The 16,881-nt window shown below is 47.3% G+C and overlaps 1 protein-coding gene across 1 annotated transcript; it reads left to right on the top strand.

The window, feature by feature from the left end:
- Window positions 1–453: 453 nt before the first annotated feature.
- FAM110A (family with sequence similarity 110, member A) lies at window positions 454–1,338 on the top strand. The gene has a single exon (XM_006860729.1). The coding sequence runs from the start codon at window positions 454–456 to the stop codon at window positions 1,336–1,338; it is 885 nt and encodes a 294-aa protein (XP_006860791.1).
- Window positions 1,339–16,881: the final 15,543 nt, after the last annotated feature.

Below are 16,881 nucleotides of genomic sequence, written 5' to 3' on the forward strand. Positions count from 1 at the left end.
CATCCGCAAACTGGGATTGTTGAGAGAAGCAACTGAGGTGCAGCCCGCAGGCCCCCAGCACTGGGCTGGGCACACACTTTATTCCATTAAAACCCTTCCTTCCCCTGTATTTGTCGCAACGGTTGCCCTTTTTCTGTCTCCTGGCACTTTTTTCTCTCTGCTGGGCCTGGTCCCTGATGAAGGCGGGGTGAGTGGGCGGGGTGACAGACCTTTCAGTAGTTGCTTGTGCCAGCTGATTGGCTCTGTGGGGAAGGGGCGTGGCCTTACCTTATAATAGGGAAGGAGTCTTCAGGCTCTCTGCGTTGGCTGAGCCTTTGTCTGAATGAGCTCAGCCTCTTTCTTTCTTTTCCTGCAGCCGTTGCCGGCGTCCAGCTGCCAACTTTCTGCCTGGATCTATCTTCTCCTCATCTCTCCAGATTCCTTAGGCCGAGGCCCTCGGGGTATGTAATAGCCATGCCCATGGACACGCTGGCCCCTGGGTCCCCTGCTGCCCCAGCCCTACCTCTCCGCCTGCGGACCAAGGTCCCTGGTTACCTGCGGCGGCCAGCAGATGGTGGAGCTCGGAAACTCAGTGCTGTGGAGCGCCTGGAGGCGGACAAAGCCAAGTATGTCAAGAGCCTGCATGTGGCTACCACCCGCCAGGAGCCTGTCCAACCCCTACTGTCCAAACAGCCCCTTTTCAGCCCTGGGACTCGCCGCACAGTGCTCACGCCTAGTCGTCGAGCCTTGCCTGGCCCTGGCCGCCGACCCCAACTGGACCTAGACATCCTTAGCAGTCTCATCAACTTGTGTGATAGTCCCGTGTCCCCTGCTGAGGTCAGCCGGACCCCTGGGCGGGCCGAAGGAACCCTCCAGGACCTCCCAGCTACACCCCCACGGCCACAACTCAGCACAGCTGCAGTCCGCCGAGTAGACGTCCGTCCCCTGCCTGCCTCCTGTGTCCAGCCCTGCCCATCACCAGGGAGTGCCGCTGCCGCCAGTCCGGCCTGGCCACCGGGTTTGCAGCGCTCCAAGTCAGACCTGAGTGAGCGCTTTTCCAGGGCAGCAGCTGACCTTGAGCGGTTTTTTAACTTCTGTGGCCTGGACCCAGAGGAGGCACGGGGACTGGGTGTGGCCCACTTAGCGCGGGCCAGCTCGGACATCGTGTCTCTGGCCGGGCCCAGTGCTGGACCAGGCAGCTCCGAAGGGGGCTGCTCCCGACGCAGCTCTGCCACGGCTGAGGACCGAGCCCGGGAACGCGTCCCTTATGGCGTGTCAGTGGTAGAGCGCAATGCGCGTGTCATCAAGTGGTTGTACGGGTTGCGGCAGGCACGGGAGACCCCGGCAGTCGAGTGCTAGTCCTCCACTGGACAAGGCATTTGCCACAGAACAGATTTTAGAAATGCAGTTGGCCTCTTTACCGCTCCTGCACTCATTCTCAGCCCCCAATGAACTTGGTATGAGGCGCAGAGGCTGGACCAGCATCCATTTGGCAAGGACTGATTGGCGAGAGTTGCCGGTTGATTTTGGACCACCCCCTACCCATCACATGCAGGGTTTTAGACATATGTGTACCCCTGCTTGCATGTGTCTATCACTTAGCCCTCCCCACCAAGAGTGAGGGGCCAGTCTGTCCACTGAATCTATTTCCTCCTTCCATGGCTTCCATGTCATTTGCTAACTTCCTCTTCCTTATTCCATGGGTCCTGGAAGTGGCCTGGGGCAAGGAGAAATGGCCACTCCACTGTTCTCCTTGGTCTTTGGCAGCTTGGCCTAGGCGGGCAGACTACAGGAGGGACTGGCTTGGAACCAACACTGCTTTGACTTCCCTCCCCTTGGTTAATAAACACAAATGCTTGTTTCTCAAGAGTTAGGTCTTCAGACTCTTCTGTGTTCACAGGGGAGGGTGTGGGGTGACGTGGGATGGACCTTCAAACCCAGTCATTGTTAAACTCAGGATCTGCTGGGGCAGGAGGTCAGCTGTAAGCCTAGTCTGAGGTTTTCTTGTGGCCCCTCCGGAAGACTGGGAGCCTAGTTCATAGTGGAGGAAACAGAGGTCCAGCCGCAGAGTGATTTGATTCTTCTTGATAGACTCAGGAGGCTTTCCCTCCAGGAGCGGGCTGCTGGTGAAGGCTGATGGGTACACGGACCCTTGCCTGACATCTGTGTTCTACCCTCTTCCACCTCCTGCCCAGTTCCCAAGGGCCAGAGAGAGATCTGAAAGTGAGAGTTCTTGGAGGAAGAGTGACGGAGTGACCTCAGCCTCAGTGGAGGGTTGGATGGCAAAGTCATCTTTGGGTTGACACACAATAGTTTTTTGGGCAAAGGAAAAGAAGGGGCTTTGAAGTTTCAGTTCCATCCTGTCTCCCACCAGGTTAATTGCACATGAGGAGAAGACCCTTCCTGCTGAAGCCCTTAGGTCTTGCACAAAGGGTGAAAGCCTGGGGTGGCCTCTGGCCCTAGGTCCCCTTCCTTCCACTCTGGGTGGGGGTGGGGAGGGACAGATTGGAGCTTTCTCTTTCCCATGCGCTGCTGGTGACAGGTTGGATGTGGGTTTTATTTTAAGCATAAAGAGATTTCTGTCAGATTGTTGACAAACAGCTAGTTCAGCCCAGCTTGTCTGTCTGACTGTCCACACCAGTTCCCAGAGGCTGAGTGTTTTGGGGAAGGAAGGGAACTTAAATTGGGTTCTAGAAGATGATAGTGTTGTAGTGCATGAGAATAGAATGTGCCCCTCCATGGTACAGATGGGGAGATTGAGGCACAGTGGGGATGCTGACAGAGGCCAGGGTGGGACCTCCTGGACCCCCTTACTAAAGGAGAATGGTTCTGGTAAGTCCTGCAGAAGCATGGCAGCCCTGCAGAGGGTGGCAAAGACCATGCCCTCTGGGGAGTCCTGCTGGAATTCTGTGCTAAGCTTTACCCCTTGCAGTGGAACTCTCCAGCCTCTCCCTCACACCCACGATTCAAGGAGGTTCGGTGCATTTGGCATATGAAAAAACTTGAGGCTCATGTCCCAGGTGTGGTGGGTGGTGGGCACACCCCTTGTTTCCTGAAGGAGGTGTAAATGCCGTGCTTGGGTCCTTCACACCTGTCTGAGTTCTCGTGTGCTGCTATAACAGAAATACTACAAGCGGATGGCTTGAACAGATAATAGTGTTTCTCTCTAAGTTTAGCAGGCTAGAGTACTGGTTCTGGGGAAAATCCTTGTCTCCTTGCAGCATCTGTAAGCCCACCATTGCTTGGAGCACTCTCTTTGTCTTGGATCAATCTTCCTCTGAATCTAGGAGTTTAAGGACCCCAGGTCCAGAGGACAAACTCAACTTCCAGCCTTTCTTTCTTGGTGGTAGTGGGTCCCCCTTTTCTGCTCACACCTCTTTTCCTTTATCTCTTCTTGTAAGATAAAAAGGTGTTGTAGACCACGCCCCTGGGAATCTCCCTTACATGGGGTCAGGGTGGTGATAGGGACTAAGGATGATGTCGTGAAGTGCCATCTAGTTGGTTTTGACTCATAGTGACCCTGTATAGAGTTTCCAAGGACCAGCTGGTGAGTTTGAACCATCAACCTTGCGGTTCAAACCAACATTATAGTCGAGTGCTTATTCTAGAGCACTAAACCATGACTCCAAGGGTGATGTATACCAATTCTTTTTTTTTTTTAAAGTTTTAACTGTGAATTGAATGAAAGTGTACAGGGCAGATCAGTAGTTTTACATTCAACAAATCATATACTTTGTTTCATGAAAATGGTTATAATCCAAATCTGGCAGCTAACCTCAAGGTCAGCAGTTCGAAACTACCAGCTGTTCCGTGGGAGAAAGATGAAGCTTTCTGCTCCTGTTAAAGATTTACAGCCTTGGAAACCCTGTACAGGGTCACTATGAGTAGGAACTGACTACAACAACAACAATGTACCATCAGTTAACAGTATTTCTCTCTATTCATTTTTAGCTTTTTTTCCCAAAAAAACCACTTAGGCATATATAATAATTTAAACCACCAAGGACACATTCTGTAAGCCAGCTCTCAATGCCTCGCTTTTCATGAATCTAGTCCTCAGTTGCTCCCTCTACCTCCGTCTCTGGTGTCGCTGCTTCTCTGGATGATGTATACCTTTCTTATTGCTGTCACTGATTTATCACGTCAGATCACATCATGGTGGATCATTACATAACTGTCAAACCACTGAGAATCGTGGCCAAGCCAAGCTGACACGCATTTGGGGAGGAGGGGGTAGACACAATTCAATTCACAACAGCACCCATCCTCCCACTGAATATCAGGGTGACCCTTTGAGGGTCAGGAATATTGTCAGAGTAGGAAGTCCTGTCCCACTGCAGGTCAGCAGAACACCCAAGCTAGCAGTAGTAGGACCCCTGATTGTCCCCACACTTCTCTCCCCAATCCTGGTAACCTAAGGTCATTCCTTCTGGTCTCTTTATTGAGCACCTACTGAGTGTCCAGCAGTGAGCAACACAGATGTGGTCCCTGCCCTAGGTTTGTGGAAGGAATGGGAAATTGTCTAACAGTGAGCACATGAACAGTCAGATAATATAGAGGAAGGACTAGGGCTGTGTCCGGGTACTGGGCCAGGAGGGAGGAGAAGAGCATTTCCATAGCCTGTTAGGAAGAAAGAAAGGAAGGATTCTTGGAAGCAGAGACCACCTGACTTTCCTGAGTGGGCTCCCCATCCAGAGGATTCTGGGGCCTGCTAGCCTCCCATGCTGGACTCCCCCACCTGCCAGCCTTGGGGGATCTGTGGAACAGCCTCTCTATTGTTCTACCTCCTGTTGGAATGACAGCAGGAATCATTGCTTTTTAGTCCCTTTGAGGGCCGGCCTGCAGCTGCTGCCCCATCTCCTGGGACTGCCCGGCCTTGGAGCAGGTCCCCCAGGCCAGCCTGGCCCCAGCTGCCTAGCCCCTAATTAGGCCAAGATGAGACTTGCTCCCCAATCCATTTCCCACCAGCTAATTATATACACATGGGCTTGGGAGATGGGCCACCTGGTTGCTCATTTCTGTCATAAAGGTGTGATGGGCTCCTGGGAGTGACTTCCCCTAACCCCATACCTACTAGACCTCAGTTTACCCTTTTGACAGGTTGTGATATAGCTAGAGGGCCCTGTGTCCCTGGGAGGGGGAGGGACACAGATATGACATCTGTCCCCCCAGTTGACATACACATGAAAGGACTTGGAGTCCATCTGGGCTCAAGATAGAACACCTTGTCCAGGAATTTTTCTTAATATTATTTTTCAGATAATACTTGTATACACTGCTCGTAACATTTTATTAGGAAAAATTTCAATCATATGGAAAAGTTGAAAGAATTGTACAGTGAACATATATCTGCTACCCAGATTCACAATTGTTAATATTTTACTGTAGTTGCTCAGTTGTGGAGATACCTATGTACTTAACCTATTCATTAATACTATGTATTTTTAAAAGCTTTTCAGAGTAAATTTCACCCATCAAAATAGATCTCCTGTAAGCACTTCTGCATGTAAATCATTTACTAGAGTCCAATGTTTGTTGACATATATATTATATATATATATATTGTTAAGTGCCGTTGAGTCAGGTTCTGACCCATAGTGACCCTGTATAGTTTCCAGAGAGCTGCTGGTGAGCTTGAACCACCAACCTTGCAGTTCAAACTGACCTTGCAGTAAAGCACATTACCCAGCAGTGCCACACCAGGCCTCTCTCTCTATACATCTATTTGGAGATGGAAATTTGCATACACAGATCTTAAAGATATCATTTGGTGAATTTAGACAAATGTATATTGTTGTTGGGTGCGGTAAGTCGATTCTGACTCATAGCGACCTTGTTAGGACAGAGAAGAACCGCTCCATAGGGTTTCCAAGACTCACTCTTTACCGGAGCGGAGAGCCTCATCTTTTTCCCATGGAGCTACTGGTGGATTTGAACCGTTGACCTTTCAGTTAGTCCAATGCTTAATGAATGGCACCACCATTATCATTCCAGAAAGTTCCGTGTTATTCCTTCTCTGGCAGCTCTCACCCCAACCCCATGGATTGTTGTTGTTGTTAAGTGCTGTTGAGTTGGTTCTGACTCATAATAACCCTGTATAGGGTTTCCGAGGAGCTGCTGTTGGCTTTGAATCACTGATCTTGTTTGGTGTTCATCCTACAGAGCCACGACAGGACTTCGTGCATGCGTCTATATACATCAAATAGTACCTGCCCTTTCGGATCCCAACCCAGCTCTCCAAAGGCAACCACTTCCAACTCTTAGCTAGTTCCTCCATATTGTTCAGTAGGTGGTGGTTTTCTTGATTGATTCATTTTAGGCAGATACAGACACTGCCTGGTCTGAAGTTTTCACAAGTGTGACCTCTGAAGTCCGACAGCTTGGGTTTGGCTTCCAGTACATTCCCTCACATTGGGCAAGTGACTAAACTTTCTCATGCCTCAGTTTCCTCATTTGTCACTTGGGAATAATATGAACATTTAGGTTACTGGGTTGTGATGAGAATTCAACATGGAAATTGCTTAGAATTATGCATATCACCCAGTAAGTGGTCCAAATGGTTTTTGTTATCATTATTAGCCAGGAAGGTTTAGCTTTTACTCCACCCCTCTCTTGTTACTCTATATCACCAGTTTTCCCTTACATGAGTATCTAGTGTTGGTGCTATTATGACTATATAAATACTGTTTTCTGCCAAGCCAAGTTGCATGTCAGGATTATACTTCACTTCCTGTGCAGATTTTTTTCTTCCTCGTGTTACCACCTGCCCTGCTTTTTATTTGCTTATTTTCCTCTGAACTCATCTTTAGTTCTTCCAACACCCTTAATTCCCCAAAGTTACATATGTTGTTAAGTGCCGTTGAGTTGGTTCCGACTCAGAAGCAGCTGGTGGATTTGAATTGCCGATGTTGCAGCTCAAACTGACCTTTCAGTCCAGCGCATTATCCTGCAGCACCGCACCAGGATAACAACGTCACGTACAGCAGATCATTTATTGGTTCTAGTTTCCTTCCTGAAGCTCTTCAAGTGCATTTTGACAGTTTCAAAGGAGCCCTGGTGGCGCCGTGGGTTTCACATCAGGCTGCTAACTGAAAGGTTAGCAGTTAAACCCCACAGCTGGTCTGTGGGAGAATGATGAGGCTGTCTGCTCCTGTCAAAATGTACAGTTTTAGAAACCCTAGGGAGCAGTTCTGCGCTGTCCAATTGCTATGAATTGTAATTGATGGCAGCAGGTTTGTTTGTTTGTTTTTAAATGGAATTCCTGGGTAGTGTAAACAGTGAAGTGCTTGACGACTAGCTGAAGGGTTGGTGGCTTGAACCTACTGGTTCAAACCCTTGAGAGATCGTCCTGGTGATCAGCTTCCAAAAGTTCACCACCTTGAAAACCAATGGAGCACTTCTACTCTGCATGCATGGAGTGGCCAGGAGTCAGAATGAACTCCACAGGAATGAATGACAGCAAGCAAACAGTGGAAACAATTTTAAAAACAAAATCTCAAGCACAGGTAAAACCTGTAAGACTCACGCACTTTGGATTAGCATCGGTGAGCACCCACTGTGTGCCAGGTGCTGTATGATTATAGCCAGAAAGAAGGGACACCAAAGCTTTGGCCCCCACAAGTCTGTATTGAACTACATAAACCATCAGCACCTCCCTAAAACTTAAGGGGATCGTTTATCATTCAGTAATCAGTTCCTGGTATGGCGCTATAGGATAAGCGCCTCAGAAACCCTTTACAGGGTCGTTATGAGTCAGACCAACTAGATGGCAATTGACAACACTCAGTCACCAGCTGTGTGCTCTGGGGCTGGGACATATCAATGGTTCCCCCACTCCTACCTTTGTGGGGCTCAGTGAGGGCTAAGGTGGAGGTGGGGGCAAATGTGTGCTGGTCTTCCCAAAGGAGGTGCCATTGGAAGGGGATCCTGATTAGTAAACAGCCAGGGGCTGTTAAATCCTCCCAAAAACCCTTGGAGGGTAGTAATGAAGGAGATCTTACGTTCCTCCTGATTTCATAGATGGAAATACAGAGGCCCAAAGCGTCCTGGCTCTCACTGGGGCAGGATTTGAACCAATACCGCTAGAGTCTAAGGCTCAGCTCTTAACCACACACTGCAGGCTCCCAACTCTTGGCCTACCTCATCCTGTGGCTGGTTATCTGGTTCTCTTACATCTGCCCATGGGTGCCGACCCCTAGCTCATCCTGCACCCTGTGCGCTAGTGATACACCCATTCCGCAAAAATCTGCGCTGTGCTTTTTCCATAGCAAGTACTGTGCAGGCCCACAAGGGCCAGCAACCTGGAGCTGAGGTCATCACTCCTTCATTCCCAGACTGGTGTTTACATCAACACGTGGGCAGCCAGAACATTAGTTTGAGTAGAACAGTGTGTGGGGTTGGTGATGGTGGGGTGTGTGTGCGCGCGCGACCTATCAAGAACCTGTGAGTGTTTGTGTGGGTGCCGACAGTGTTTTCTATGGAAGGTCATTTGTGTGTATTTGTGAATGTGTGCATCGGTGTGTAGGTGTTATCTGCAGAGTATGTGTCTGCCAGGTATGTGCATAGTTAGCTGTTGTTGTGTAACAAACCACCCTAAACTCAGTGTCCTAAAACAACAATAGTTTATTAGCCCATGACTCTATGAAACGGCAGCTTGGCTTGGGCTCAGCTGAGCAGTTCTTCTGGTCTTGTCTAGACTCACCCAGGTCCGTGCCATCAGCTGGGCTGGCTGTCTCCCATGGAGTCACTCACATGTCTGACTGTTGGCAGCTGTTTGCTGGGGGCCTCAGTCATCTTCATGAAACTGGCTTGGGCTCATTCACATGGTTTCATATCCAACACACAAGGCTTCTGTTTGCATCATGATTTCTACTGTCCCATTGGCTGGACAAAATGACACAGCCAAGTCAGATTCAAGGTGTGGAGAAATCGACTCCATCTCTTAGTCACATTGCAAAAGGGCATGAGCACAAACATGAGGGAAGTATCGCAGTCAATATTCAAACAATTTAGCTACAGCCTTTGTGTTCCAGGAAATCTGTGTTGGAATACAGCCAGAATGCTCCTTAAACCAGGATGGTGACACTTCGTCTCTCATACTTCAGACATATATATTATCAGGAGGGTCTAGTTCCTAGAGAAGGACATCATGCTTGGTAAAGTGGAGGTCAGCGAAAAAGAGGAAGACTCGCAATGAGATGGATTGGCACAGTGGCAGCAGCAGTGAGTTAAAGCGTTAACATTTGGGAGGATGGCAAGGATAGGCAGTGTTTTGTTCTGTTGTGCATCAGGAACTGATTCGACAGCATCTAACAACAACAGCATGTGTTCCAGGTAAAGTTTTGGGGAAAAGGCCCAGCTTTAGAACCAGACAAACCCGGGTCTCACTTCTCGCTTTGCCACTTACTGGCTGTGACCTTAGTAAAATTATCTCACCTTTGAGCTACTAGAAACTGGATACAATAGATAGAAAAGTGCTTCCTTATACTATTCATTTGCTGGTTAATGGAATGCACATTTGATGAAGGCCTACTATGTATCAAACATTGGTCACACCCTGGGGATATTACAGTGAACAAAATGGACCAAAACACCTACTATTGAGGAGCTCACTCTAGTGTATGGACAAACATTAATGAATCATCTTAATACTTTTATGATCTAAGATTAGGTCCAAGAAGGACAGACCCAGAAATGGAAGGAAGAATTTCTGACTGTCCTAGAAAGTCTAGGAAGTCTGAGCTAGTTGAGTTGAAATGTGAGACAGTTGTTGTTGTTGTTAGGTGCTGGCAAGTCAGTTCTGGCTCATAGCGATCCTATACATAACAGAACAAAACACTGCCTGGTCCTAGGTCATCATCACAATCATCGTGACACCTGAGCCCACTGCTGCTGCCACTGTGCCAGTCCATCTCATTGAGGGTCTTTTTACTTTTTGTTGACCCTCCACTTTAATAAGAATTATGTCCTTATCCAGGGACCAGTCTCTCCTAATAACATGTCCGAAGTGTGAGAGATGGCATCTTGCCATCTTAACTTCTGAGGAGCATTCTTGCTGTACTTCCTCCAAAACAAATTTGTGTGTTTTTCTGGCAGTTCATGGTACTTTTAATATTCTTCTTCAACACCATAACTCAAATGCAGCAAATCTTCTGTGGTCTTCCTTATTCATTGTCCAACTTGCACATGCATATAAGGCTATTGAAAATATCATGACTTGGATCAGGTGCGCCTTAGTCCTCAAAATGACATCTTAAATCTTACACACTTTAAAGCGGTCTTGTGTAGCAGATGTGCCTAAAGTGATACGTCATTTGACTTCTTGACTGTTGCTTCCATGAATGTTGATAGTGGATCTAGGTAAAATTAAGTCATTGACCACTTCAACTTTTTCTCCATTTATCATGTTGTTATTTATTGGTCCAGTGGTGAGGATTTTTGTTTCCTTTACATTGAAATGCAACTCATACTGAAGGTTGCGGTCTTTGATTTTCAGTAAGTATTTTAAGTCCTCTTCACTTTCAGTAAACAAGGTTGTGTTATCTGCATGTCGCAGGTTCTTAATGAGTCTTTTTTCAATCCTGATGCCATGTTTTTCTTCATCATAATCAGCTTCTCAGATTGTTTGCTCAGCATACAGATTGAATAAGTATGGTGAGAGAATACAACCCTGGTGCATACCTTTCCTGATTTGAAACTATTGAGTGTCCTCTTGTTGTGTTCTAATGGCCGCCTCTTGGTCTATGATATACAAGTTCCTTATGAGAACAATTAAGTGTTCTGGAATACCCATCCTTTGCAATGTATCCACAGCTTGTCGTGTTTCGCACAGTTGAAAGCCTTTGCATAGTCAATAAGACACATGTAAACATCTTTCTGGTATTCTCTGCTTTTAGCCAAGATTCATCTGACTTCAGCAGGGATGTCCCTCGTTCCATGTCCTCGTCTGAATCCACCTTGGACCTCTGGCAGTCCCCTGATATACTGTTGCAGTGATTTTTAATTATCTTCAATAGAATGTGAAGAATGGGTAGGCATTAATCAGAAGAAGAGGGGATGGAATGGAAAACAAGCCTAGATTGAGGAACAGCATGTGTAAAGGCCCTGTGGTGGGAGGAAACAATTTGAACAATGTGAGGGTCTGTCTTGTCTGGTGGCCTAAAATAAAACCCAAAGGTCTCACTGTAGCCTACAGGCCCTAATGATTGGATTACCTAGTACACCTCCACTTCCCCTTTATCCATTCTGCTGTATCTGCACTGCTTCCTTGCTTTCCTAGGTACCCACTAGGCACATTCCTACCTCAGGACCTTTGCATTTGCTGTTTTCTCTGCCAGTGTGGCTCCTACCCCAGCTGCATGTCTCATTCTCTCACATAATTTAGGTCTCTGTCTAAAAGCCACCTCCTCAGGGAGACTCTCTCCTTTCCACTTCCCAGTTAATCCCCTAGACTCTGACAATCTTTAGCTCCCTAAAAATCAAATCCAACCCACTACCATCTGATGCGTAGCCACCTCACTCTAGTTTATTTTTTAAAAAAATATTTTATTGTATTGTTGATGAAGATATCTATAGCAAATCAAGTTCCCAGTCCATAATTTCTATACATAATGTTGAGTGACACCAGCTACAATCTTCATGTTGTATCAACGTTCCCATGATTCCACTCCAGTTGTTCCATCGCCTGTGGCTTAGCCTCACAGTCCACCAACTTTGTCATTCAGGCTTTACAGCAGCTGTATAGATAAGTTTTTAAAAGCTCACTGTACTTGGGGGATGTGCTTTACTTTTTTGCATTAAACTTCTATCTAGTTAAAAGGGGACTTCAAGGGATAACCTTGTGTCAAGGTTTAAGGAATATATTAGGACAGTAGTCTTGGGGAGTCCTTTGGTTTCAATGGGCCCACTGAATCTGGATTTGCCCTTTTTTATTTTCTTCCCAGCACATATCACACCCTGGCTTCTATGAAACAGAGGCCTTTTTCTGTTCCGTGTCTGTATCTCTCATTAGACTGTAGCCTTGGAGATGGGGCCTTAGCTTTGCTTTTGACTGTGTCCCCAGCACCCAGGAATAGTACATGTTCCATAAACACTTGTTGGATGAAGGCGTAAGAACGAGGGAGTGAATTGTGTGCTGGGAAGAACTGGGTTCAAGTCTTAACTGGGTGATCCAGAGAGATGATTTGCCTCTTTGTTCCTCAGTTTCCCCAGTTATGCTCTGGGACATTTGGGGTTCTAGGTTTGGGAAAGGAAGACTCCAGCTGTGGAAGGAACATGGCCTGTGGGGGAAGGAAAGGAGCCAGGACCCTCTTCCTGTCAAGACTGGGGGATGAAAATAGCTCAGCCCAGCCCCTCGCTTGGCCTCATCCCGAGCCATGGCGTCCAGCTGGAGCAAGGGGGCTCTGCGTGGAGCCTGCCAGCCTGTCGCTGGACTGGGATAGAGGTCCCTGACAGCTGGGCCTGGCAGTCCTGGGGATGCCCTCCACTTCCCTCCCCATCTATCCCTCCTCCCTCAGTGTTCACTGGAAGGATAAATCCCTTAATCCTCAACACACCTGCTGTTTTTTGCAGCTTGCGGAGCTCTCTGGGTCCATGTCTAAATTCACTCCTGCACAAGAATTACTTTACTAGTGATTTACTAGCTGAGACTCAGAGAGGGTAGCTGCTTGGTTAAGACCTGGTGCGGTTCTGATTTATACCTCAGTCTGGTCCACCCCTGTCCCCAGGTTAGGATGTACCAGTGTGTGTGTGCATGTGTGGTGGCATGACCCCAGCATCACCCCCTGGCTCCCAGGGTCTCTAAGAGTGTGTGGTGGCTAAGAGCAGTGAGGATCAAGTTGCCTGGGTTCAAATCCTGCCTTTGGTAGTTCCTTACTGGGTGCCCTGTTGAATACTCTGACCTCCTCATGATTTAGTATCTGCCAATAGGACAAATCCGTTAATCCTGGGCATGTTCATCATTAATATTGAATGCATTACACAGATTTTTATTTTTTAAAACAAGCATTTAATTCGTTGCCAAAATTTAAACGTTGAAACTGCGTGTGAGCAGCACACACAACCCAACTAACATCTATCAAACAGAGCCAAGCCCTGCCCAGAACCCATCCCTCCTTCTCTGCTGCCTGTGCAGAAACCATGTCCTCAGAGGGCGGAAGCCATGTGCCCATGGTCACAACAGGACAGAGTCGGGAGGAAGGGGACACTTATTCCTTTGGGGTCCTTGAGAATCAGTGGGTGTTTATGGTGCCCCCAGGCTGGTCTGCCTCCTGCTCTCAGCCTACATGTGCCCCTTGGCAAAACTAGGGTGATACTTTATGAAAGGAGGGAGGCAGAGGCCCAGCCCTAGCCCACCGTCATTATCCAGGAATGGGATCTCAAAAAATGTCATTATTCCAGGGGGGTTCAAAAAGTTTGTGGCAAAATTTCATTTTCCCACAAACTTCTTGAAGCTCCCTCTCATGGTTTCAATGTGGTACGCTCACAGCTTGAATTTTAAAATACTCCATAGAAAGGGGAAAATGTTAATGATTACACCAGTGTTTGCAATGGTAAACAGTTGAAAATGTCCATCCATAGGAATTGGTTAAATATACTCCACTCAGCCATGCAATGGAATCCTACTAAGTTGGCTGAAAGATCAGGGACACCCTCCCTGAACGTGATGCATTTGGAATTGCAAGGTACGTATTTCAGGGAGCAAAGCAAGGTGCAGAACAGAATGCACTGTATGCTGCTATTCTTAGAAAGAAGATGTATCCGTGCACCCTTGTACTGGCATCAAATCTCCCTGGAGAGTTGACAGGGAACTGGACACCTTGCCTGCCTCTGGGGAGGGGACTGAGCTGACTGGGGACAGGAGTTGGAGGGGGAGTCGGTTTTTACCTTTTGTAATAAAACAAGCAAACCCCAACCCAGCCAAATCTTTTGCTGTCAAGTTTATTCAACCCATGGTGACCCCATGTGTTACAAAGTGGAACTGCTTCTTAGGGTTTGCTTGCCTGTAAATCTTCATCGAAGCACATGGATGTCTCTGGGTGGGTTTGAACTGCCAACTTTTAGGTTAGTAGTTGAGCATTTGAATTTTGAACCATGTGAATTAATTATCTATGCAAAATAAAAATAAAGTAAAATAAAATAGAGTGAAAGAACGTAGACAAGGAAGTTGAAACAGACATTCAAACAGACAAACAGTAAACCTGAAGGCCCAGCTGCAAATTCTGCAGCAACCTTGGGCCACATTCTAAGCTCTGCCCAGCTTAGTTTGGTGGCTCCACCCTCTATGTTAATATTTTGGTTTCTACACACAGCACCCACGGGAAACCCCAGCCAATGGGCACCAGGTTCTAGCTTGGGCCACCTGCCAGAGGTGGTGGTGGGCATGACAGCCCCGGAGCAGCGTCGTCCAAATGCCTGAGCGATGATGTGGGCTTGGCAGAATGCTGTCACTGCCCACGTTCTCCGCAGGTCCTGCCGGTCTGGTGTTTGTCTCCTGGTCTCCAGGTGGGTGTGTGGATACTTCAAAACAGCCATCCCCAGCAATTAACTCTGAACCTGCACAGACTGAATTCATTCGTTCATTCATTCATCAACTATTCATTGAGTTCCTGGCCATCTTTTGTGGCACAGAATGAAATGTTGCCTGGTCTGCGCTGTCTTCATGACTGTGATAATTTTGAATTCATGGTTGTGGCTGTTATGTCGGTTCATCTCATTGAGAGTTTCCTTTAGTTTCGCTGACCGTCTACTTTACCAACCAGAATGTTCTTTTCTAGCATACCAAATATGGTTCTGTGCACTGGAGGGCCCTCCTAACCAAACCCACAGCCGTAAAGTCAATTCCTACTCATGAGAGCTTATAGAGCAGAGTAGAACCGTCCCACAGGACTTCTGAGACTATACCTCTTTATGGGGGCAGACTGCCTCATCTTTCTGCCTCAGAGCTACTGGTGGGTTTGAACCGCCTACCTTGTGGTTGATGTACCACCATGGCTCCTGACTGAAGGTACAGCCACAGACAAAACAAACAAAAATTCCTACCCTCATGGGACCACATTCCAGTGGGGACATAAACAATAGAGACCAGATGGTGAGACAGACAAAGGGAAAACAAAGTGGGGAAGGGAAATGAAAAGGTTGTAGGGTTGATACATGATAATATGGACCCATTTAGGGGTTGTTGTTGTTGTTGTTAAGTACCATGAAGTCGGTTCCGACTCATAGTGATCCTGTACAGGGTTTCCGAGGCTGCAAATCTTTATGGGAACAGAAAGCCTCATCTCTCTCCCACAGAACAGCTGGCAGTTTTGAACTGCCGACCTTGAGGTTAGCAGCCCGATTCATAACCACAGCACTACCAGAGCTCCTTTTTATTTAGGGGCATAGGGGTATATATATGGCTTTGACAGCCATGTTGTTGTTGTTGTGAAGTGCTGTCGAGTCGATTCCGACCCATAGCAACCCTGTATAGGATTTCCTAGGTGCAGCTGGTGAGCTTGAACCGTCAACCTTGCAGTTCAAACGGCTCTGCAGTCTAGCACATTAACCCACAGCGCCACACCAGGACTCCCATAGACAGCCATAGACATCCATAGTCTCAGCTCTACAGACAAGTAGACTTCTATCATTCTATAAAGTTCTTTCATGCCCCTTTGCCATCAATCCCCAATGCCCACCCCACTCCCCACCTGAGAAAACTACTGGTTTTCCTTGTTGTTGTTATTAAGTGCTGTTGTGTCGGTTCTGACCCATAGTGACCCTGTATAGGGTTTCCAAGGAACAGCCGGTGAGCTTGAGCCACCAACCTTGCAGATCAAATGGCTTTGCAGTCTGGCGCATGAATCCACAGCGCCACGCCAGGATTCCCTGGTGGTCTTTATTGTTGTGCTTTTGGCAAAGTGCAAGCCTGACTTCTTTCACCCAATATACTACCTGAGATGCATTGATGTGGTTGTGTGTATCCAGTCATCTGTTCCATTTGATTGCTGAGCATCCTTTTTATTCCATTGTGTGATTATAGCAGGCTTTTTATCCATTTGGCATAGTAATGAACATTTGGATTCTTTTTACCTTTTGACTATTACAAATAATGCTCCTATGAATATTCATGTACAGGTGGTGGTGGTTATGTGCTGTGGAGTCGGTTCTAACCTATAGCGACCCTGTATAGGGTTTCCGAGGCTGTAAATCTTTACAGGAGCAGAAAGCCTCATCTTTCTCCCGCGGAACAGCTGGTAGTTTCCAACTGCTGACCTTGCGATTAACAGCCGGATTCGTAACCACTATGCTACCAGGGCTCCTTCATGTAAGGTAGTCCCTGGCTTATCACATATTCTTACAAGGAACTGTACTTACAGCTGTCTAGTTTTTATACATCTCATTGTTAGCTAGCCATATGAACTGCATATAGTGTTACAGTGCATAATTTACTGATGTTAGCATTTTAGATGTTCATTCGCAGATGTTCAGTGTTATGATTTATAAAGATAGTGAAAGAAAAATAAGATTTGAATTACATCAGAACCGACCCGCAATAAAATCATAGGAACAGAATCTTGTCTATAAGTTGGGGACTACCTATATAGGTTTTTGTGTGACTTTAGGTTGCCATTTCTCTTGTGTTAATACCTAAGAATAGATTCACGGGGTCTCGTGGTAAGTGGATGTTTGAACTTCTTAGATGCATAGTCTGTGCTTTAAGGAGAGTGCTCAGGGAGACCTACTGACCAGGACAAATATCGGCAGAGGCCTGAAGGCACATGAGGGACAGCCTCATGGCAGTCTGTGGGGAAGACTGGTCCAGGTGTAGGAACAAACCTGGTGTGTATGAGGACAGTGTGCAGTCAGTGTGGCAGGGGTAGTGAGCAAGAGGGGGAGGGATAAGGGGCAGGTGGGGACACTGGC

Source organism: Chrysochloris asiatica, unplaced genomic scaffold (genome assembly GCF_000296735.1).
Source record: "Chrysochloris asiatica unplaced genomic scaffold, ChrAsi1.0 scaffold00039, whole genome shotgun sequence".
Lineage (NCBI taxonomy): Eukaryota > Metazoa > Chordata > Mammalia > Afrosoricida > Chrysochloridae > Chrysochloris > Chrysochloris asiatica.

Coding starts and splice junctions, on each gene's coding strand:
- FAM110A (XM_006860729.1), top strand. CDS start 454: ATGCCCATGGACACGCTGGCCCCTGGGTCCCCTGCTGCCCCAGCCCTA.